Below are 22,851 nucleotides of genomic sequence, written 5' to 3'. Positions count from 1 at the left end.
TTGTTTTTCCATGAGCCTTAGAAGACATTCAGCATCTTTGATCCCTCAAACTTTACTTTAATTTAAAATAGAAAAACAATTTTATAAGACCTGTAAGTTCTTTTAAATAAAATCCCACCAGAAGGTTGACATAGTACAGACATTAGTTCCATAAATCTTTGCGCAAAGGACACACTGTGCCATAAGTGTATGTAGTCCGGGTTACATACAAGATAGGTTCTTTAGGTTTGTTCTTAAAGGGAACCTGTCATTAGGGACCTCATTTTCACTAAAGACAGGTTGCAGAAACCCATCACACCTGCAGTGCAAATATGCCTATCTGACTTTTATAAGCATTTGCATTACAATATAATTGTGTGTTATAACTTACCTTGGAGCCTGACAGGATCCTCTGTGTAGTCTCAAGGGTTGGGCTTTGGTTTGGATGAATTTTAAAAGATAAGATGTGAATTGTCTGTGTTACTCACTCCTCAGATTTTAGCCCCCACCTTTGTGCTCCTGTATAGCTCTTCCCTCCTGCTCCCTCACAGAGTTCACAGCCTGGTGAGCTGATATCAGTGGGGGAGGGATGAGCTGTACAGGAGCACAAAGGTGGGGCTAAGATCTGAGATATGCAAATGCTTATAAAATTTTTGCACTGCAAGAGTGATGGGCTTCTGAAACCTGTCTTTAGTGAAAATGAAGTCCCTGGTGACAGGTTCCCTTTAAGTTGAATTTGTGTGTAAGTCAGCATAGGTACAGTATATTTTATACAGTGGGTGCTGAAAGTATTCAGACCCCTTTAAATCTTTCACTTAGTTCTTTTTTGCTCATTAATGTACACTCTGCACCCCATCTTGACAGAAAAAACATAAATTTATTAAACAAGAAAAACTGAAATATCACATGTTAATAAGTACTCAGACCCTTTTCTGTGATACTCATATTTAACTCACATGCTGTCCATTTCCTTCTGACCGTCCTTGATGGTTCTACTCCTTTATTGGAGTTTAGCTGTGCTTAAATTAAACTGATTGGACATGATTAGTAAAGGCACACACCTGTCTATTTAAGAAATCACAGCTCACAGTGCATGACAGAGCTCTGGACCTCAGACTGGGCCGAAGGTTCACCGTCCAACAAGACAATGACTTTAAGCACACAGCTAAAATAACAAAGAAGTGGCTTCAGAGCAATTGTGACCATTCTTGCCTGACCCAGCCACAGCCCTGACCTAAACCCAACTAAGCATCTCTGGAGAGACTTGAAAATGGCTTACACCAATGTTCACCATCCAACCTGAGGGAACTGGAGAGGATCTGATGGAAGAATGGCAGAAGATCCCCAAATACAGGTGTGAAAAACATGTTGCATCATTCCCAAGAAGACTGTAACAGCCTAAAACAGTGATGGCGAACCTTTTAGCGGTCGAGTGCCCAAAAAGCAACCCAAAACTCCCCTTATTTATCGCGAGGTGCCAACCAAAAATTAAAGCAGTAACTTATTGCTCCATGTTCTTCAACAACTTTCAATCATATTGGCCTCCTGAGGACAGAAACACAGTAGAAAGATGGAAAATTTGCATCATTTTAGCTTCTTTCCAGTGTCCCTCTGTACACAGAGAATCGTGGGGCCAACAAAAGGTCCTCAAAAGATAATTCTGTTCATTCTCCCTCTTCCTACAGTCCTTAGTAACAAAGTAAGTATCAAAATATCACTGAATGCAGCATCTTTTAAGTAGCTTGGAACTGCAGAAAGATTCTTTGAGTCCTGTCTGGTGTGCTGGGGCGATGGCCAGGTGCCCACAGAAAGGACTCTGAGTGCCACCTCTGGCACCCGTGCCATAGGTTCGCCACCACTGGCCTAAAAGATGCTTCAATACTGAGCAAAGGGTCTGGATACTTATGACCATGTGATATTTAATTTTTTAAATGGGTCTGAATACTTTCCGTACCCACTGTAATTGTAGTTCCAGACAAAAGTTTTGTTCTGGTGACAACTGGATTTTCAAAATTTTTGTGTTGCCATGGGAACAAGGAGTATCAATAAAACTTTGTTACAGACACCTCACAGCTGATCATTGCAGCCTCAGACTGAAGCTCGGAGCTTCACCAAAGATCACAGTGGGCAGATAGGTCTGTCTGTAACTAGGGGTCATCTGTAAATTGGGTGTCTTTTAATTGGGCACAGCCTGTATAATTAAGACCCTTACATGTATTACCTTAGTATTACCATTAGATGGACCAGTGCCATTTTAAGAATAATTAGTGTGTGTACCAAGTTGTCGGTCCCCCTTTGTTTTAAAGTTAAGTTTAAAGTTAAGGGCCTTTCTTGGCTACATTTCTGAAATAAATACCAATTAAACTGTATTCCTTCATAGATGTATATAATATAGGGGGGCTACCAGTACAGACATTATTGTGTAGGGTATTTTATAGGTTTTCCAGGCAAACTTTTGCTAATTCCCAGAGATCTGTGGTAACTGTGGTATTTTCTCTGCAGAGACAGACCACTGGCAAATAGGAAAGATTTTTACTGTAAAGCTGATACCCTACACAATGCTGCTTCTACGTGTGGGCATCTGGTAGGCTATCTTTTAGTTTGCAAATCAAGGTGCCTTACAACTGTATGATCAAATGAGAAGTTAACTGATGTGAAGAAGAGGTGTAGGATTTATCATCGGCAAAGAAGGGCGTTGACAGAAAAAAAGGAGTTTTGTGCTGTGGTGTTCTTTGTGTATGTTGCCCTAACATTCACTATTCCTGCTAACACACTGTAGCTTCATTGACTTTGTGGCCTAACACTGTACTGCATATGCTGCTCTCTTCTACCTGCCTATTTCTCTGAATAACCCCTCCCCCTTATTGCGCCATTTTCTTCTTTATAGTTTTATGACTTTCTTGTTGTCTTCCTGTCAGTGTTTCTCTCCTTTTCTGTCTCCCACGCCCTTCACCTGCAGAAAGTGATATTTCCGAAACAGGACGATGTGCTCATCTCCTTCTTGCCTCTGGCTCACATGTTTGAGAGAGTAATACAGGTAAGCCTCTTGCCTGATCTGACTTGGCCTTGTTGGGCTGCCTGTGTTTTTTTTTCTTTCCAGAGTCAGTGGTCACCCACATGTGAGGATGTACACATTTCCTATTTGCCCTTAGCACACATGTTTGAGAGAATGGTGCAGGTAAGGTCTTTTTGTTGGTTGAAGTAGTGTCACTCTCACCGGCAAATTCAATGAGATAAACAAAATCATAACTAAAATGAAAATTGAAATCACTACTGAAACCAATCAACTAATGTTGGTGATTGTAACACTAGAAATCCTTCCTACTGATCATTTAGGCTTAGGTAGATATCTAGGCTGGTTATGTGAAGTGTATCTACCATATCATATGTCATGAAAGAGTTAGTTTCTGGGAACTGACGACAGTGGTATATATTGAGATCAAACCCTCTCCATTTCTCCCTTGAGTAATTCATTTTAGACTAGAAGGGGAAACAATCCTTCCCAACATCCTATGCAATAACTGTGGATCAATAATTCCACTTATTTGACCATAACGTCCAACTCAACTTTGTCTTTGAGATTTTCCATGTGATGCTTGACATTTTCCTGGAAGTTCCCAAGCAGTAAATTGTAAACTGCTGCCTTAACAGTATGAAATTCTATTTATTGACATAAAAAAATAACCCAGCCAGGTAGAAATGTTGGATTGCTGCACAACTGGGAATGCAGTTGTATCTCAGAAGATATGTAAATTATTCCAGTTTTGGTGCTAATACATGTGGATGTAAAAGTGCTTCTCCTGCAGCCCATAGAAAAGGCTCTTAGAGGCTACATTAGGATATTGCACCTCTTGGTTAGAAATAGTTGACAGCTGGACATACCTCTATTATGTGCTCAAATACTTATTCCCATTTGAAAGACTTTGAGAAGGAGCACATCATGGGGCTGAGAGGTAGTTTTGATGAATTGTCCATCTAGGCCAGTCTTAACTAGCCATTATGAAGTGATGAGAACAGTGGTTAGCTGAGGGCACACACATAAAACATGTCTCAGGAAGACCAGTAGTAAAGAGGACCATTGGATCTGCCAACAAAATGTTCTGTGGTCCACCGTTCAGATACAGGTGGCATCTTCATGCGTATCTCTGGCTTGATACAACAATTCCTTGGTACAGTATTTTAGTTTTTTTGCCAATTAGTATATTACTAGTAACATGGATGTTTACAGTTATTGATAGGGAACATCTGACATTCTACTGGTCTCCAAGCTAAGAATCCATAAAAATGTTTAAAATGGTATCTGAAATTCTTAGTTTACTAAGTAAAGAGGCTACCAGCATTTGTGTTCATTAGCATCTATGTAGCTGGACATTTAAAATCAATATAATTGTAGCTGGGGGGAATGTGACAGTGCTGTATTGTGATGGAGTAAGTTAGTACACTCCACAATTGTGCCTCCAATCCATTAAGAACAATAAAGACATGCACATTTGTTGCATAAATGTATGTGTCTAAAATAAGTAACAAACTATAGGGGGCTATTTCTGCATTTGTGCATCTATTTTTTTAAAACCCATTTAAATTAATAGTACAGTAAAATAAAGATCTTTAAGGGCTGCCCATTGTAAATATACCTCATATATGCTGTTCCCTCTCCATCCAGGCCCGGTATCTGCTGTATTACACGGCAGACACCTGCAACTAACTGCTGTCATGGCAGTTCACTTATTAGTTGCTGTTGTCAAAGACGATCATTTGGCATGAACAGCAGCTTCACATGGTTGTAGCCATATTACTGCCAATTAATACCCCCCTTAACGTCATTAGGGGTTTCTGATTGGTTGCCAATGATAGCTGGGAACATTTGGGAGACTCCTATGGCTGGCAATTAATGCCCTCTATCACAGCCTGCTCGCGGCCGTATTGCTAGAGGTTGGATTGAAGTATATTGCTTGAGCAATCAGACCCCTTGGTGTTCAAACACCCAAGGGGACCAATAAAAGTAATACATAAGCAAATGAAAAAAATGTAAAAAAAAATATATAAATTAAAAAGAAATTGTAAAAATTCAAAACACACCCCTTTACCTAGAACACATATAAAATAAATAAAATCATAAATATGTCAAGTATGACCGCATCTCAAAAATCCTAATCTATCAAAACAGGTATTCAGAGAAAATAGCAGCCAAATGTCTGAATAATCACTGTTTCGACATTTTACAGATTTTCGATAAAAAGTATTCAAAAGGTTGTACAGTCCCCAAAATGGTAGCTCATCCCTCAAAAAATTACTTCTTACAGAGCTCTGTACACCAAAGTGTGAAAAAGTTATTAGCGTCAGGAAAGGGCTAAATGAAGACAATTTTTTTGTATTTAAGAGTCAGGATCAGGGGTAGTGGACACACTGTACCACCGCGGACGATGACGTAAGCCGACACTTGGGAGCAGAGTCTAAGTGGTACCTGGTTCAACTTGCTGTTGCGGGATACCACCAGGTTGCTCCACAGGCACAACTTTTCTCATGGTGGCGGCCAAGGCAAAGTACAGAGTCGTGAGGCAGGATCGTGGTCAGCGACAAGCAGGAGGTCAAGACAGGCAGCACGGGATCAAAGTCAATGGCAGAGGAGAAGGTCAGGGCTGGCAGCAGAGGAACGTAGTGAGGAACGGAACCGAGGTTACAACGGGAATTCACAATATCAGCGTATAGCATAGGGAACAAGCTTTCTCTAGGGCACTAGAGTTAAAGATCCGGCAGGGGGCAGAGGAAGAGGCAGTGCATTTATTAGGGCAGGCGGCCAGCAGCACCAATTAGCCGGCGCATGCAGTGGACCACAGGTGACACCGCCGGAGCCAGGAGAGGTGAGTGTTGCCGAGGCCAGGCTGCTGGGGCACGGAGAGGCACACGGCTGCGCCTGTGACCCGACACATGGATCACAAGAGCACCCGTGACAAGGTTTTCCTTTTTTAAAATCTATTAAAACATTAGAAAACCTATATAAATTTTGTATTCCCCTGCTCATACCAAGCTGAAGAATACATGAGATGTCATTTGGAGAATACATCGAAAGCCGTAAAAAACAGTCTACTGTGGCCCGAATTTGGGTTTTTTTTTTACAATTTCATCTCATTTAAAAGATTTTTGCAGCTTCTCAATACAAGGCATGAAATATGAAAAACCGTCACTACAAAGGACAATTTGTTATCAGAAAAAAAGCCGTCACAGAGCACTATAGACAGAGAATTAAAAATGTTATGGATTTTGAAAGAGTGGCTCATTTACTGAGAACAGTACAAACTGCACTATGTGTGCAGGGGGTGCCAGATACATGAATTGTGGTGACTGTTCTGCATGAATCTGGCGCCCTCTGCCAGGGGCGTAACTAGGAGAGCTTGGGCCCCATAGCAGATTTCTGCATGGGGCCCCCTTCCCCATTAAAAAAAATATACATATTGGTACAGACACGTTTATGCAATTGAACATATTTACGCACTCATGTACACACATTTATATTATATACACACAGGTAAAGTTCTAAATTCATTCACTCACTTTTATATACTTGTATACTTTTATACGCACACATTTATGCACTTACATGTATACACATGCAATGTGCACACATACTGTATAGTGCATACACGTTATATGCATACATATATATATACAGTATACACAGTATATACACACGCTTATTTAACATACGCCAGTCCTTGCCCCGGCACAGCCGCATGCATCAAGTGCCTTCGGCCTCTTGATGTATCCAGCGGGATGCTGGGGAGTGTCTATCTCTACGCCAGGCACGGCCTGGCATAGAAATAAACGCAGCCAGCGAATTTTCACATATAAAAGTTCGCCAGCAGCAGAAGGTGCGCAGGCGCAGGGACAGGAACGCCCCGCGACGGCCCACTCTCTGCTGCCCAGACACGCCCCTCCACACCCCACTGGAGTGAAGGTGGTGGATTGGTGCATTAGGGTGCAAAAGTCCTGATAAATACCCCCCATACTGTGTATACATACAGCATATATACACATATATACATACACACCATAAACACTCATACAGAATATATACACACACATTACACACACATATACACACACACATACATATATACACACACATACATATATATACACACATACATATATATACACACACACATATATATACACACACACATACATACATATACACACATATACATATACACACATACATGCATATACACACACATACATATACACACACATACATACATATATATACACACATACATACATATATATACATACATACATACATATACACACATGCATGCATATACACATACATACATATACACACACATACATACATATATATACACACACACACATATACACACACTCATACATACATACATACATACATATACACAGATAAAATTATCAACTTACTTTCTGGTCCTGGCGTGCGGTGCCTTCCGGAGGGTTGGACCGTCCCATTAAAGGGCACCTACCACCACGAATCTACCTATAAAGGTAGATCGGGTGGTAGGTGGATGTATGGGACGTGAGGATAGCCCTTTTTAGAGCTAATCCTCACGTCCCCGCTAGCATACCATAAACTTTATTGCCCTAATATGTTAATTTAATTAAGCGGCTACCGGGGCGTGGAGTAGCCGGACACGAGGCTACACGGCGCGGCTACTCCACGCCCCAGTAGCTGCGCATGCGCAGTAACTCCGGCCTCGTTCCCGAGATCGCGCATCTTGGCCGGAGTTACTGCGCATGCGCAGAACTCCGGCTTCTCGGACGAGGGCGCGCAGCTGCCAGGAGGAAGGGGGGGGGCGGAGGGGGGGGCGGTAGGCAAGTAAGGAGACGTGCCAGCCGGCGGCTGATGGATGCGGGCGGAAAGACACTCCGACAGGCAGGTAGGAGGGCGTGCCGGCGGGCGGGCAGCGGATCGTGGAGGCGGGCAGCGAATCGTGGAGGGAGGCAGGGGAACATGGAGGCGGGCAGCGGATCGTGGAGGGAGGCAGGGGAACGTGGAGGCGGGCAGCGGATGGGGGAGGCGGGCAGCGGATCGTGGAGGGAGGCAGGGGAACATGGAGGCGGGCAGCGGATCGTGGAGGGAGGCAGGGGAACATGGAGGCGGGCAGCGGATCGTGGAGGGAGGCAGGGGAACATGGAGGCGGGCAGCGGATCGTGGAGGCGGCAGCGGATCGTGGAGGGAGGCAGGGGAACGTGGAGGCGGGCAGCGGATCGTGGAGGGAGGCAGGGGAACGTGGAGGCGGGCAGCGGATCGTGGAGGGAGGCAGGGGAACGTGGAGGCGGGCAGCGGATCGTGGAGGGAGGCAGGGGAACATGGAGGCGGGTGGATGGGTAAAAGGATGTGGAGCCAGGTGGGCGGCAGGATATGGTGGGCGGACGGGAAGACATAGTGGTGGGCGGGCAGGGGATCGTGGAGGCGGGCGTTTGAGTAGAAGAATGTGGAGGCGATTGGCAGGATATGCCGGGAGGCAGGCAGAGGCACGTGCCGGCAGGGAGGATGTGTTGCCGACGTTCGGGTGGCGGGCGACCGACACTCTTGGGCGGCTCTATGTTTAGCACAGCAGGCGTTAATGCTGTGCTGTTCGCAGGGGAGGGGAGAGCACTAAATTTTGGGTTCAGCACAAAAGGCTTGCCTCCGATGCATATGTGGTACAGACATTTCAAAGATGACTTTAAATATAATATCATACCAATAGATCATGTGAACGAGGGGATGTCAAATAGATTTGAGATCTTGAAAAGGAAAGCGATCTTCTGGATGTACAAACTTAAAACACTCAAACTGCAAGGTCTTAATGAAGCCACAGAGATGATTCTAATATAAGGATACATTTACTACCATCCTCCTCAAATATACTACTTACACCGATATATAACCCTCTAACCTCATACTTACCTGTGTTTTCAACCTATAGCTTCAGTCTTGTGTCACAACTGAACGTCCACTTATCCCCTTCGTACTTTTTCCACTCGGCACCTTGTTTTATCCCCACAAGTAGCTGTTGTCAAACATCTGATCCATCCGACACCTTTTTGATCCCTACCAGCACCCGTAGTTGTAGTTCCACTGAACATGGTCGGCCATTTTTGTAGTTTTCTCCAGTCCTCCGTAAGCTACTACGGAGAAGGACTTCTCTACATTCCGGTCATCACCGTGAAATCATTTATTCGGTCATCACACCATACATTATTCATCTCCAGGACACAATTTAGAGGTACCATTGTAAATAGGCCATGCATTTTATTATTTATTTATTGTATTTGTGTAAATATTTGAAATGTTTATCGATTACCTCTGTCATCCATTAATTGGTCTGCTCGGTCGTCACTTACCGGTGATTAGACCGCGCCAAAACCGCTTCTTTAAAAAGCCGCATGCATGTCTACAGATTTATGCAACTGATGAAGGATCCGTTCCGGGGCCGAAACGCGTTTTGCTTTTATTATTTTATTAATGAAATAAATTTTATCACGTACCTCGCCGGGTCCTCCTTTTGTTGAACCCAAGGGAGAGTGTCACCACCACCTTTCCAGAAACACGAGGAAAAGTGCATTTGTTCACTAAATAAACAATAGTATCTCTCCTTTATGAACCCCAAGGGTGTAGAGATAAAAACTAGACGTGTTTACACAAAACATAAAATTGTAATATTATGGCTCTTGGAAAGTGACTGCAAAAAAGTTTTTTCTTCCTCAAAAGGATTTCATTTACAAATGAAGGTCGCTTAAAAAAAAAACTATAACATTTTAACTATAAAACTGTTTTCACATTTTTATTAACGATACACAATAAATGCAAAAAAAAAAACAAGAACCCATACAGCTGTAGTGACAGAAAAATAAAAAAACTTAGCTTGTAGAGGCATTGATGGGAAAAAGCCGTGTCATTAAAGTGGAAAACAAGTGCAGAAGAAAGGGGTTAATATACTATATATCTTAAATGAACTTTTTGTATTGTATTGTGAACACCTGCTAGTAGTATATTCATATAACACTACATCAGACTGTTTACTAATAACGTCATGTACAATACTACAATATATGGAATTCACTCAATCTTTTCTCACATTAACAGTCGGTAGTCTATTGCCATGGTGGACGCATTGGGTTCTTCCAAGGTGACATTCGTCTCTTATCTGATGACATGAAGACGTTACGGCCCACTATATTCCCAGTTGTTCCAAGATTATTAAACAGAATGTATGACAAGGTTTGTACATCATTGGTTAATGGAGAACCCCTTAGTAGTGGTCGAGAAGGCAGGGGCACCAAGGGGTATTAGTATCAGGTCTTGCCTACTCTTATCCCCCCACCTGATCTGTAACATCCATACTTCATTTTACACACCTTTTGTTCATACTTTTACATTTTTCATCACCATTGTCCACATTTTCCCGCCACTTGTACATCTCATCCAGAGCTGCTGCTATGCTGCTATTGATCATTTCTTGTCTTTTCTCTGTGCCAGATCTTTAGTCAAGCAGATACACCCGTGAAGAGATGGATCCTTGAATTTGCATCTCGGCGGAAGGAAGCTGAAGTCAGAAGAGGAGTCATTCGGAATAATAGTCTGTGGGACAAACTACTTTTTAATAGAGTTCAGGTAAACAAAAATATGTTCAGACTATGGAAAAATAATTAGAGATGTTTTCTCTAGATAACTTCGGTGCTGTCCTTGACACTATGCACACAAGTAAAGCACAATGTAAAATCAGCTTAAAGGGAACCTGTCACCACATTTTCACAACTGCTACTAGTGACAGGTTCCCATAGAGCCCTGTTAACTAAATGCCACCCTTCTTTTAGTTGAAAATTGTTTAACTTACATCCCCATAAAATCATTTTTATGTGATCCTACATGGCATCAGAAGGGGTGTGTCCTGCTCAGCCCTCCAATATACTCCTCCCCATGCCTTATGCCTCCTCGTTATGCAGCCCTTCATGTCACGTGACCAGGGTGATGTCATCTAAGGTCCCTTTTCCCCTAAAAGTTGCCATTTCTACCCCTGTATGTAAGTGATCACTTGAAATCACAGTAGCCTCCATTGATTTCTAGTTATCCCAATTCTCCATGAAGGCTACTGTGATTTCACATAATTAGATACATACAGTACATGGGTATATATGTCAAATTTTAGGGGAATTATATCACCCTGGTCACATGACATGAATGTAACACAAAGCATCATGTAAAATATTTGACACAATATGCCCTATAAGTAAACAAACCTCTATATGTCTGTAGTTGAATATTGGCAGACGGTCCTTAAGTACTCGTTCTATACAGCAGCATGTCCTAGCAGTGAGAGCTGTCAATCAGGAACAAAGAGGCAGGGCAGAGCGCGAGATTTGAAGTCATATCTTAAATGAAAAAAGTCAAGTATGCTAATTTGCATATTAGAAAAACTCCTGTAATTTAGGTACAGTGCCTTACTGGCAGTAATTTTAGGTGATATGGAGAAGACTTGTAACCCTTTAAGGGTTTGGGGCCCAGGTTTGGGGACAAAAATTGTGGTGATAGGTCTTCTCTAAAGGCAGAGCAGTGTTAAAATAATTTACATTAACTGTCCAGCTGACTATGAAATGCATGTTGTTTCCCATCAACTATATTGGCAAACAGAGATATGTAACATAACATATATTTTACCTCCACGAGAGATTTAATACCATACAGTATCCCAAGCCTTTGTATCATATACAACATTCAGCAAATATAATATATTACAGTTACACATAGGCAGAGACAGATAAATCAGAAGAAACAAAAGCAACAAGTGTCAGGATAATGCATTCCTTATCTCAGCATGAAGAGCACACCAGGGGACGGCTGATAAGAGTACGCTTCAATTTTATAACCATATCTCAGAGATAAGTCCGATCGATGCATAAAGATGATTCCCTACTATTAGAAGGCAGATATGTTTAGATCTATAGTGACCTGAAGGCAATTGTTACCTTGTTATAGAAAATTTGGATGTTTTCTGGGTCTAAGACCTTCATCATATACAATATGTTCTGTAATTGTTTTGTATTTTTTGTTCATTGTTTTTGTACGGTATATCACATGTGTGGGCAGTGGGGTGGCAGCTGCATACTGGGTGGAGGCTGTGACCAATGCACTTCCCGCCCTAAGCTTACACTTGAGTCAATAGGTTTTTCCAGGTTTTTTTGTTAAAATTAGATACCTTGGCTCATACTCGGGTATATACAGTAGATTGGATTCAGTGCAGTAAATCTGTGTTACCAGAGCTCCTCCTATCCCAGAGAGCTCTGGCTCTTACCTGCAGGGGAACCCTTCTCCCCTCCCACTGTGAGCCGGAAATATAGCGGCGACAAATTGTAGAACTCACTGCTGCCGCAGATTGTGGGAGGGGGTGTGAGTGAAGGAGCCGGTAGATTTCCTTTGAGCGTGCGGCCACACGTGGCATTGTATATATGTTTACTAATGCAGTGTAAATGTCTGGGTGCTGGTAATCAATCCCATGCATTTCAATGGAAACTCATATGTGATCAGGCCAAGCCTGTAACCGCGCCCTAAGGAACATGTCAAGATTTTTTATGAGCATTTTATTTGTGTATAAGATTAAAGGAACACTGAGGCTGCGTTCACACGTGGCATTTACATTTCACTTTGAAGCACAATACAACCGCTGAAAAGAGGAGATTTGCCCAATTACATTGCTGTTAACATTTTCATTTACAATCTCCTCCCCATGTTCCATGTCTCTTTTCAGCATTTAGCACTTAATGTCATGTGACCAGGGTGATGTAATCTAAGGTCCTTTTACTGTGTTACATTTGCAATATCTACCCCATGTATGTATCTGTCACATGAAATCACAGCATCCTTTCATTGACTTCTGTTCCTCCCCATGTCTCCATGGAGGTATGCTGTGATTACATGGAAAACTAGGTAATAGGACCTTGGATGACATCACCCTGGTCACATGACATGAAGTGCCCAATGATGTAACAGAGCTCTCTCTATGTTCCACACAGAAGCATGCCCTAGCAGTGAGACCAGTTGTTGAGAAACAAGGAGGTAGGGCCGTGCAAGTAAAATTGAATATGCAAGAATCACTGGGGCACATGTATCACAAGTCCAGCTTTGCCCATCTGTTTTTTAGAACTATTCTTGGCTTTTCTGCTGCTCAGATGAATCTTAATGGTTTTTTCCTTCATTGATACATGTGGCGTCTGGTCTTTAGTGAATTTGCGACTTTTTAAAACAAAAGTCGCAAAAAGTCTACAAAGTCGCAATCAGTTCCAATCTAATTTTTACGCTTGGTCAATGGTAGTCGTGGATTTGCATCAAAATTTCTAACTTTTTAAAACAAAAGTCACATCTTTCACATCTGGATTCAGGTCATAACTCAGGGAATACTGCAGAAAACTAGTGTGAAGGAAAACTTAACATTTCAGACCTCAGAAGGGTATGCAAGGTCAGTTAATTATCCTTTTATAGATACTCCAGTAGGAGAGCACTAGGTGCAGTTAGCCGGTGGCGTGTGCAGTGTGTGACAGAATCATGAATTGTGGCGCTTGTTCTTCATGAATCTGGTGCCCCCTGTTACGACAAAGTGCCCATTTTTTTGGTGCACCTTTAACATATGCAGTGTCTGACAGAATTGTGTTGCACGCCATGTCTCCCTTTCAGTGCAGAATTTTGTGTTGAGTCTACAGTGAAACCGCCACACAGATGTGTCGCGGACGCTTCTTAAATATATGTACAAGCAGACAGGAAACTGATGCAGGGGCTTTAATAAATCTGGGCCACTGTATTAGTAATTGAAAATATGACGGTGAATTCATCTGAAAACAAAGGCGTCTGCTTTAGGCCCCTTCCACACTAGCGAGTGTGATGCGATGAACTCGCATCACACTCGCAACGCAAGCTGCCGGGAACGCACGGCCCGAACGCTGCACCGCGGGAGTGAACTGACATGCTGAGTTCACTCCCGCGGTGCAGCATTCGGGCCGTGCGTTCCCGGCAGCTTGCGTTGCGAGTGTGATGCGAGTTCATCGCATCACACTCGCTAGTGTGGAAGGGGCCTTACGTTTTCTATAGCATTAATGCCTTTCTATCAGAAGTTGTCCTTCAAACGTCGCCCCGCCCGGCAGCCAGTCAGTTGATCAATTTAGAATTAAGGGCTATACAGTAACTTTCCTATCCTCTAGAAATTAAGGCTGCATCTTGAGTAGAAATCTATCAAAACCTGTTTTTATGCAGAGATCAGAAAGACATCATCACCCATGGAGTTTTATGTTCTCCCTGTGTTTGTATGGGTTCCCTCTGGTCCCCCCACCACACGCTCATAATATACTGACATAATAATGTAATTTTGCATCCTATGAAAATGGCAGCTAGAAGACGATCTTTGTAGAGGATCAATGAATATTATATTACAATATAATATATACTATATATACTTGAGTATAAGCCAACCCGAATATAAGCAGAGGTACCTAATTTTAACACAAAAATGGAAAAAACTATTGATTCGAGTATAAGCCGAGGGAAGGAAATGCCTTGGTCCCAGCCTGCCCCAGTATACAGCCAGTCACTGCATGCCCCCCAGTATACAGCCTGCAGCCCCTACCCCCCGAATATATAATCTGTAGCCCCTGCCCCCAGTATACAGCCTGCAGCCCTGCCCCCCAGTATACAGCCAGCAGCCCCCTGTCCCCAGTATACAGCCAGCAGCCCCCTGTCCCTAGTATACAGCCAGCAGCCCCCTGCCCCTAGTATACATCCAGCAGCCCCCAGTATACAGCCCCTGCCCAGCCTACCAAAAAAAAAAAGTGTACTACACCTTCCGACAGCCTCCCCCCCCCCCCCCCCCCTCTTCTGTCCATCGATGTTCCAGCTCCCTCTCTCTGTGCGGACCGTCGCTCTAGCTGTGATGTCAACGGCCCGCTGACGTTCTAGTGTGTGCGCCGTCATCGGCACACACTGTGAGGTCAGCAAAGGTGAGTACACAATTTTTTGTACTCAAGTATAAGCAGGGTTAGGGTTTTTCAGCACATTTTTTGTGCTTATACTGGAGTATATATACGGTAAATGTATGTACTTTCAGATATGACTTTTTTTTAATATATATAGCATTAGATTAACTGTCATTTTAGGGACTTACATGATCTTTGGGTTTTTGTGTCCAGGCAAGTCTTGGAGGACGTGTCAGAATGATTGTAACAGGAGCGGCACCGGCATCTCCCACTGTTTTGGGATTTTTACGAGCAGCCCTGGGTTGTCAGGTAAAAATAAAAATGATATTAATGTCTTGAAAAAAAAAAGCTTTGACATCAAAACTAGTGTGTATTAGAACTATGAATCTGGTGCCCCCGGCAATGATCTGGAACAGTGCACCTTTAACATAGAGCGAGCAATACAATTCTGTGGAGTTGCTGTATTACATGTGGTGCATGGTCCAACTCTGTACCAGAACGGCCCTTTAGGTTCAGAATTTTGTGGTGCTTTGCCCCAGTATTGTGGGCTGCAAAACACATCACAAATACATGTGCAAGCATAAAATGTGCAAGCAGTTTGTACGTTCTTTTCAGTGCCAAGTCATTCAAAAAACTGGCGCAAACACTTTAATTATTGTGGCCCATGGTGTCTGGTTAGATCTGATATCAAATGTTTCAATTGGGGTTGTGCAAAAAAATTATTTTTCATTCATTTAGACCATATTTATACATGGTCTTAAAGCAAGAGAGGTCCTAAAGCCTACTTTAACATTTAGGGAGCTACTAGAATTATAATTGGTACATGCAGGGTGCCCACCAGCTCATACAAGCTCGTTGTTACAACAGCAGCCAGCTCACGAACAAGGGAGAAGCGGGTCAGCGAGTCGGCTACCTCCCCTGGCTTGATGTAGCAGAGCACAGGAGTTTTAAGCTCCCGTGCTCTGTTGCTCTCCATTCCTGACACAGGCCCCCAGCGCAAGCATAACTGGCAGTATTTTCTGTATGATCTGGGTTCTGGTGCTGTATTTAACAAAGTTCTGGAGTTAAAAGAGTTCTGTGTTCTGGATCTATGCAGTTAACATTGTATTTATGGTTTGGTAAAGGGGCTGTATATGTCTATATATGAGTTAGGCTGGATTCCCATGAACATATGCCCGCCGGGCCATAGCTGGGCAGGCATACGTCCGAAGCGATGGAGAGGAGGATGGGTATACCCTCCCCATAGAAATGCACGGCCATTGCCATCTATGGGGGACGTATGTAAACTGCAAGCTTGAGGCCGTACATACTTACCTCCATACGGTTGTGTTATTGCAGCCTTAATATGTTAATTAAATAGTTTTAGATACAAAAATTGATAGTGTATTAATATGAATTGCATTTTAATTATTGGAATAGTTGAATAGAGTAGGAAGCATTTTTCTAGCTCCAAAAGTGGGGAGTCTGTTGTGACAAATCCCACCCCTGAGTACATCACTGCTATTATGTATTGTTACTGCAGCAATATAAGGTATGTAGCCTTATTAGGAGTTAGCTATTATAAACCTTCCCACCTTAGTAATTACTTGCTGTGACCACTGGGGAAGAGACTGCTGGGGAAGAGACTGCTGTGACTGAAGATGGAATGGGGACTAATTCTTACTATGTATACAACAGGTATATGAAGGATATGGGCAGACGGAGTGTACAGCTGGGTGCACATTCACCACCCCCGGGGATTGGACCTCTGGTAGGACCATTTTTTTTTTTTCATAATGTTTAGAGAATAGAATTAATTGATTTACTGTACATGGACAAAGTGCAAAACTGGATTACTAAATACTGCTTTCACTATTTAAATGTCAGAATGTTTTTAATGCCAATATGTAAAGTGTTATTGGCCATGGATGCAAGATACAGGGTCCAATGTAGCACCATCATACCTTTAAATGTCTGAGCAGCCGCTCGTGCATGATCGGGCTGCCCCTTTCATCTCTATGGAGCCAATGGAGTATAGGCGAGCGCCGTACTCAGCAATCTCCATCAGCTCCATAGAGACAACCGGGGCAGCCCACGCATGTGCGACTGTCTGCTCCGGTTATCTCGGGGTGTGACAAGGGTACATCGGACCCCCACTCTCGTCATCCCATTACTGAGACCCCCACCAATTAGCAAGTTAGTCCCTATACTGTGGGTTTGACCTAACTTGGTACCATGGGAGAACCCCTTTAAGTCATTAGACAATTTACCAGGTTCCTCATCCGATCAACTGTCAATGATATACGTGGACAGAAAGTTTATTTACACAAACCATTTAAATAAAAAAGAAAGAGATAAACGAAAGACACAGGAACATATTTGTTTAATAACCTATATAACAAAGTTAATATAGCTGTGCGCTGGAGAGGAGGAGGAGGTGACCCCCCCCCCCCCCTCCATAGAGAAAAGAGGAGCACGGCCGCACACACGGGAAAAGATAGAGCATGCTCTATCTTTTCCGCGTGTATGGTGTGGACCGGTGCCACCGTACCACCTTTGTCGTCTATGGGGACGTATATGCTGCCACAAATTTATGGCCACATATACATCCCCACAGATGGCCATCTGAATGTACCCTTACTGTTATCATCTGTACAATAGGTGATGGATTCCTGAATACTAGAATAAATAATATTGATGTGTATACTTTACCAGAACTGCCTGATGTCACTGTTTTACTACAATACTTGCATTTTGTTTCCAGGGCATGTTGGCGCTCCACTACCATGTAACTTTATCAAACTAGTTGATGTGGAAGAGATGAATTATTTTGCTTCTAAAGGAGAAGGGGAGGTATGTCCTATATACTCAGAAATCCTGATTATCAGCCTGTCCCTATTTGTTCATCCCCTTTCCACAAGGCCTCCCACTGATATTGAGAACAGAAGTCTGAATGGAGCGCTTCACTTATACTTGGATACAAGGGACCACTGTTCATTGGAGCTTCACTGTGATCTCTCCTAGAGTGCTGCATATATTCAAGTAACTTATGTGGATCAGTAAATTCTTCCTGCACACAAATATCTGCCGAATTGGGGTCGCAAACAATGGATCCGCAGTCTGTTGTTTGCGGCGATAAAGAGTGTCCGAGTTCAGGGAGGAATAAGTCCTGCTCTAAGATTTGTGGTTCTGACAGTCATCTCACACATATGTGACTTCCACGTCCCTGTGCGTGAGCCGACAGAAATGAATGGGGGGAATTTATTGCTTATGATAAAAGCCACGTCCTCCCGAGTCCTGCTGCTTACATAAAGAGACCTAGGCCTCTCGACGTCTACGCCAGGCGCCGCGGCCAGCAGGCAACTTTTTAAAAAACATTTTTAAAGTACGCAGGCCCTTCTATGCCACTCCACACCATGTGATTGCAAGAATTTGTGACTATTTCAGAGCTTCTACACTAGAAAACTGGCATATAAGCACTGATAAACCTCCACAATGTGTCTATGTGCTATCCATTTAATTAAAACAGGTAGCAGGGACTGAAACAGCGTAAAACATCTATGTTATTAATATTATTGAAGCATCTATTTGAGGAGTCTGCATGTTCTCAGTTTTTCATAACATGTTGTCGTCTTTCATACAGATATGTGTAAAAGGACCCAATGTATTTAAAGGTTATCTTAAAGATAAAGAAAAGACATCCGAAGCGTTAGATCAGGAAGGTTGGCTTTATACTGGAGATGTTGGAAAGTGGTTAGCGGTAAGTCATTTTATCTGGTACTGCAATTTTCATAGCTCAGACACTTCCGCTGATCAGCTCACTGACAGGATTGCTGAGACCATCGATATCAAGTCTAACCATTGGAACATCTGCCGCATAGGTGGTCAATGTCACCTCTTTCGGGAAACCTAAAAAAAACTACAGGAAAGGAGTGGGAGGGGAGTTACCTAAGCAAAAGAAAATTATGCTAACCCTGGTTCAGCATTGAGAAAGTCTTCAGTTTCTCTGCACTGCAGATTCAGTGGGTGATAGTAATGTGGTCAAGGGCAATAGCAGTTAAGACCAAACATCAGGGTCTATGATCTTGGACCATTAAAGGGGTATTCCCATCAGGGGATTTACATTTAATTTAATTAAATTCATTTGCCATATGTAAACATTTCTTTAATTGGATATTAATTAAAAAAATGTTCCTGGTGAAGATAATTTCTCATAAATGTATTATGCTGTCCCCTAGAAACAAGATAGCTTCCTCGGATACGACCACCTCACACTCTGCCAACCGTGGCCAGACATGCGCTATTGAGTACTGCCTGACCACCTGGATTCAGCGATCATTACCACAGGACGGCTGTGCGACATGTAGTAACTCCCTGACATTTCATATACAAAAACAATTTGTGTCTTCGTGTAATCACTCCAGTAGAGGTGGTTGTATCCGAGCAAGCTATCTAGTTTCTAAGGGACAACATGATTACATTTATGAGAAATTATCTTCACACAGGAACATTTTTTTTTTTATGACATCCAATTGAAGAAATGTTTATATATGGCAGATTAAATGAAACTGAATGTGAATGCCCAGATGAGAATACCCCTTAACTCCTGCTGTGGGCAGATGTGACTATAGCATCTTGGAGCATATTTCCATTTTAGTTTAAAAAAAAACTTTCCTGTCAACTGTATTTTCAGCATTGTGTGGAGAATACAGTACCTTTGTTATCAGTGTGATTACAGAGTTACTATCTGCACATTACAGAAAGCATCTGCAAGAAAACTGACATGACCTGCTGAGGCTTCGCATGGGAAACAGTGTTCAGCATTCACAATAATGGGTTATTATAGGAAAAATAAAAATGCATATTTTTAGCATGGAACACAGGGTAGTGGAGGATAAACCTGCAATTTGGCTGGTAATCAGATCCGTAACATGCAGTAAGCCAGTTAGCAGACGTAAAATAATAGAAGCATCGTCTACCATCTGACGTGTACTTGAACATGAACACCTTGTATTTGTTTTCCTGAATTCAGAATGGCACACTCAAAATCATAGACCGGAAAAAACATATCTTTAAACTTGCACAAGGAGAATACATTGCGCCAGAGAAAATTGAGAATATTTATATACGCAGTGAACCTGTGTCACAGATATATGTCCATGGGGATAGTCTACAGGTAAGTGAGGTCTTCAGCATAATACATTATATTTATTGTTAACAGATTCATTGATCCAGAGACACAGATAACAACATGTATGGTGCATATGCATCATCCCCGTATGGAGAGGGCTAACTGGGAGGATGTCTGCTGTATTATACAGCAAACACCTGCCCCTAAAACCACAATGTGGTAAATGCCCACTGTGACCTCATCAGAAGTCAATGATCAGTTGTTATGAAAGCAGGGAACCTTGCCACATAGAATCATCTGTAATATAGAAACAGAACTTTTCCAGTTAGCTGCAACATAGTTGCAGTATATTGCATGGGTGATCAGATCCCCTAAGAAACAAGGGCTCTAAAGAAAAATAAAAAAAAAATAATTAACTCCATGTCAGAATTGCCGATTTTCACCACTTTGCTACTCATATAAATTTCATACAAAAGGTCCTTAAAAGCTTTATACATTGCCAAAAAATTATATAAATGAAATAAAAATTAAACCTTACACAATGCTGTACCCTGAAGTATAAAAAGTGTCAAAATATGGCTTTTTCCACACAATTCGAATTTTTAAAAATATGTTCAAATATAACAAAGTAATAAAACTTTACTACCTCCATGATCAAACTGGATCATGATCAAAGTCTAGAGGGAATGTGTCACAAAAGACAATGGCGTATTCTCTCTAATTTCACCTCATTTGGATATATTTTCCAGCTTCCTAGTACATTGAACAGAATATTAAAAGGAGACACTAGGAAGTACAATGAGTCCCACAAGTAAAAAGCCCTCATATGGCTCTGTAAATGGAAAAATTTAAAAAGTTATGGCTTTTGGAATGCAAATACAGAAAAGAGCTGCAATGTAAAATAGTCAAACTTTGAAATTAAAAACACATTATCATCTTTGCTTGATAACTTCTGCTCCTTCATGATCTATGATTTCTCTCCCTTTACGATCCGCAGATCCAGTAATCTGTTGAGGTGCTTAGTATAGGGCCCCCCTCTGTAATATGATACCAAAGATGTAAACTTTGGAAACATGTTTAATATTTTTAGCCATAAAATCTATTTAACAAATGTTGCACCCAAGCAGCTGGGAAAAGCAACAGCTGAAACATTGTATTTATATAGTAATACATAGTCTGTTTTCTCATAGGCTTCCTTTAGCTAGTGTCCTCTACTACAAATAGGAAGGAAAGTGGCATTGAAGGCGTTAATCTATCAATGGGCGACCTACTAATGACAGTCTTGCATTTGGCCTTGCACAAAATGTTTATTTTGGTCCTCATTCACTAACTAAGGATCACAACCACATGTCCACACATCCACATATTTTGGAATGAAAAATTAAAAAATTCGATCCTCAAAACAAAAAAATTCTCAAAAAGTTAAAATAGGAAAAAAAAACCCATATCTGTTATGTTTTCTGTTCTTTCTAATTAGGCCTTTTTAGTGGGCATTGTCGTTCCTGATGCTGAAGTGATGCCAGGATGGGCAAAGAAGAAGGGGTTTGAAGGAACATTCGCAGAACTATGCAACAATTTGGTATGGAAGAAGTAAAAAGAAAAGGCAATTTATTTTACCTGTTGTAAATAAGACAAAGTCCAACTATTTGTGTATTGTTTCACAAAGAACCCTAGAAAATCATAAAGAAATCATGGTTACAGCAAGTTGCTTTATGCTTATGATAAAAGATATAAAACTTTCTAATATTCGAGCTGTTTCATTAGTATGTCTGGTTAAGGCCGATTTCCCACAAGCGAATTTGGTTCGAGAAACTTGCTGGATTTTCCAGACCGAATTTAGAATCAGTCAACTAAACAGACGTGCAACTGATGAGAGGTCCGGTCTGGGAAATCCCACAAGCGCTCAGATGATGGGTGACTTCTCAGACTTGTGGACAAGAGGCCTAAGGCCCCTTTCACACTTGCGTTTTTCACGCGCGTTTTTGCGCGTGCTTTTGACGCGCAGAACTTGCATTGCACTCTGACCCATTGTAACCAATGGGTCTTTTCAGACTTGCATTCTTTTTAACGTGCGTTTAAATCTCGACATGCTCTAGTTTTGCAAGTCACGCGCAGTCAGTTTTGCAAGTCAGTTTTGCAAGTGAAAAACGCACCATACAAGTCTATGGAGATGAATCAAAAATGCATTGCACTCTGAGACACTTGCAAGTCCAATGCCAGTGCAATGCGTTTTTCACGCATCAATTGCCATAGAAAAGATAGAGCTCAGTCCTGAATCCATTTCACGCGCATTTTCTGCGTGTGAAAAACGCATTGAAATTGCATCAAAAACGCGCGTGAAAAACTGAGACACTGAACAAACTCTGACTGAAAACTGATTGCACTCTGATGCAAAATGTGCGTTTTTCACTGACCAAACCCTGATCGCACCCTGATCAAACTCTGATGTGATCTGCAACACAAGTGTCACAATTCAATGTGTTTTTCTCGCAAGTTAAAAAAACTGATGAATGTCCAGGTCATTTTTTTGATACTTCCTCATTTATTTGAATGGGACATCATTCATCCAAAATTAGAGCAGGCTGTGAGTCTAATGCAGCTGTGTTAGTTTTTTTTTTTTTGTTTATTGTTTTTTTGCATGCACTATTTATGTCTCAATAAACAAATTGAATGTTATGGATCAGTGCACAATCCTGCTCTATAACATGCTACCTGTAGATAGTATGTAATCTATGTAGATTGAAAATAGTGTCCTATCTGTAGATGGGACACTATGCACA

At 41.9% G+C, this 22,851-nt stretch overlaps 1 protein-coding gene and 1 long non-coding RNA gene across 7 annotated transcripts in view; one reads left to right on the top strand and one right to left on the bottom strand.

Moving 5' to 3' along the window:
- Positions 1-22,851, top strand: part of ACSL6 (acyl-CoA synthetase long chain family member 6) — a 99,744-nt gene that overhangs the window by 74,155 nt on the left and 2,738 nt on the right. For 4 of the 5 annotated variants that reach the window (XM_072145967.1, XM_072145971.1, XM_072145972.1 and 1 more), the window contains exons 11-19: positions 3,080-3,157; positions 10,091-10,225; positions 10,484-10,618; positions 15,175-15,270; positions 16,639-16,711; positions 17,705-17,793; positions 18,584-18,700; positions 19,973-20,116; positions 21,549-21,650. In XM_072145967.1, coding sequence (XP_072002068.1) covers positions 3,080-3,157; positions 10,091-10,225; positions 10,484-10,618; positions 15,175-15,270; positions 16,639-16,711; positions 17,705-17,793; positions 18,584-18,700; positions 19,973-20,116; positions 21,549-21,650 — 969 coding nt within the window. Of the gene's footprint in view, positions 1-2,938; positions 3,017-3,079; positions 3,158-10,090; positions 10,226-10,483; positions 10,619-15,174; positions 15,271-16,638; positions 16,712-17,704; positions 17,794-18,583; positions 18,701-19,972; positions 20,117-21,548; positions 21,651-22,851 lie in introns of all 5 variants that reach the window. The other variant, XM_072145968.1, reaches the window with a different exon arrangement.
- LOC140126471 (uncharacterized) overlaps positions 10,454-22,851 on the bottom strand; it is a 22,720-nt gene continuing 10,322 nt past the window's right edge. Inside the window, exons 2-4 of one of the 2 annotated variants that reach the window (XR_011854842.1) lie at positions 21,689-21,741; positions 15,150-15,258; positions 10,454-10,585 (exon numbers count right to left, since the gene is read on the bottom strand). This is a non-coding gene — a long non-coding RNA (uncharacterized lncRNA). The remainder of the gene's footprint in view (positions 10,586-15,149; positions 15,259-21,688; positions 21,742-22,851) is intronic. The other variant, XR_011854843.1, reaches the window with a different exon arrangement.

Source organism: Engystomops pustulosus, chromosome 4, assembly GCF_040894005.1.
Source record: "Engystomops pustulosus chromosome 4, aEngPut4.maternal, whole genome shotgun sequence".
Lineage (NCBI taxonomy): Eukaryota > Metazoa > Chordata > Amphibia > Anura > Leptodactylidae > Engystomops > Engystomops pustulosus.
Note: the sequence above shows the minus strand (reverse complement) of the source record. Positions and strands in the feature narration are given on the sequence as shown.